Raw genomic sequence first — 1,966 nt, forward strand, 5'->3', positions numbered from 1 at the left:
ATGCTTTTTCACACAAAGCATGTGTGAGAAATCTCTTTCCAAGTTGACAGTCCATAGAAGCTATCTCAAATCTATTCCAAATTCAGTTGACTTTAGATGTCAGTAAAATATAATTTCAGCAATCTGAAAGTAAGTCACCACAAACTCACAACTGATAAGATTTTTTACTAATTTTTCAAACGATAATATCACTAAACAATTGATTTGAAAAATAAAACTCATTATCCACAAAATTGACAATTTTTATTTTGGATCAAAGACAAAGAATAAAATGTTTTTTTGCTTTATCATGTGCAATTCCTTGGTGATTTATTAAAGATTAACCCACAAATATCACTCTTATAAACTTTACTTTAAAATGACTACAGTCAACATACAAAACTGTTCCACCATTACCTCACACTACCTCTTTGTAGTTATACCCGACGAATACCATTTTTTACAGTTCAAGTAGGTCAAATGAATGATGTAAATCATGAAACAAAAGACAATGCCTGATACCTCCCGGTAAGTGTATCGGCCATCCACTAGTGTAGAACCATTTAAGCCTCCGGGCCCAGCCACAGCTGCCGCAAGTCGATGACAAGCTATCAAGCTTCCAGTTACCAATTTCACTATTTCAAAATTTTTCTTCAAATCTTGAATAATGCTCTTGGCAAAAACAACAAAAAGAAAAGTGGCATATGAATTTGCAGTTCTCATCTTGGTTTAATAAAAGCTTCTATTTTAGACTGTAGTCCTAGATGAGAGACAGCAAACATAAGAACTTACCCACTCACGTTTCTTACATAAAAGTAAATAAACTCAATCTGCTATATACATTTACTAGAGAATTAATAAACTTCTATCCTAATTTTTGGCAACCGAGAGTTTACTTAAAAAAAAAAAAAAAGAAAGAAAGAAAAGAAAAAAAATCTTTAAAAAGAACTATTTCACTTCCTGTATACTTTTCCAGATTTTTCTTCCCAAGTCCATTACACTGAGGACGCTCTAGTTCCTCAAACTAATCTTTTTGCAATACAAAATAATATGCCTTTGAATCTTTTCAAACAAATTTCTAGAATACCATTCTAACTTTTAAAAACTGATTTAATTATTTCAACAAATTAAGCATATAAAAAGGAAATGAGTTAGGGATATATCAAATGAAAAACTCCACAGAGATGAAGGCAGAATGATAAAACTCAAGATTATTAAATGATATAAATTATATTAATAACCATAAAGATGTAAGATAGTGACTAAACTCAGCAATTTTAGCCATGTTTTGTTATTATGAAAGGTTATGCTAGTAACTGTATAATAATCAAAAATAGCCATACTCTTACCTTGTCTTGCTTCTGATAGGTTTGTTTTATGAATGAGCGGGTAATTTCATGGAGTTGACGCAAAGCTGGTACCACCCATACAAACTGGGGATTATTAAGCTGAGATGACTAGAGTTAAAAAGAAGTTACATTAATTAAATTTAGAAATAAATGGCAGATTCATTTATCAGCTATAAGAAATTTACAAGTCAATTAGGTTTTGTTACACATTCTATTATTTTCCTTTTCAGATTGCTCATTTATAGCTTATCTCCATGCACTCATAATTCACTCTTCAACTTCTTATACTGCATGCAATTTCCTAAGCCAAGAACTGCAACAGGAGTGGATGTGAAGTGACAGTAAATGTACAGGGGTACATCAGCAAAAAACAGACAAGGAATTAGCAACTTCAGAGGATAGATTAAGTAGCAAAGGCTGCTAAGACATGTTGACATAATAAAATAAATTGATGGCAAATGCTTAACTTGGATAATACTGAACTGGCTGTTAAGTAAAATGGAATAAGAACCTGGTTTCTATACTGATATGATTAAGATACCAATGTAAGATCAAGACATTGATAGTGGTCTAAATATTAAAGAAAATACTCATGTTTGTATTTCCTAGTTAAAACAAATTCATAAGAGGTCATTCTA

At 31.2% G+C, this 1,966-nt stretch overlaps 1 protein-coding gene across 1 annotated transcript in view; it reads right to left on the reverse strand.

Moving 5' to 3' along the window:
- Positions 1–1,436, reverse strand: part of LOC103582931 (ubiquitin carboxyl-terminal hydrolase 24-like) — a gene marked incomplete at both ends in the record, with an annotated part of 15,207 nt that extends 13,771 nt beyond the window's left edge. The window contains 2 exons of the mRNA XM_008564389.1: positions 502–651; positions 1,329–1,436. Of these exons, the coding sequence (XP_008562611.1) occupies positions 502–651; positions 1,329–1,436 (258 nt within the window). The remainder of the gene's footprint in view (positions 1–501; positions 652–1,328) is intronic.
- Positions 1,437–1,966: the final 530 nt, after the last annotated feature.

The sequence above is a fragment of the Galeopterus variegatus genome, unplaced genomic scaffold, assembly GCF_000696425.1.
Source record: "Galeopterus variegatus unplaced genomic scaffold, G_variegatus-3.0.2 Scaffold18554, whole genome shotgun sequence".
NCBI classification, from domain to species: domain Eukaryota; kingdom Metazoa; phylum Chordata; class Mammalia; order Dermoptera; family Cynocephalidae; genus Galeopterus; species Galeopterus variegatus.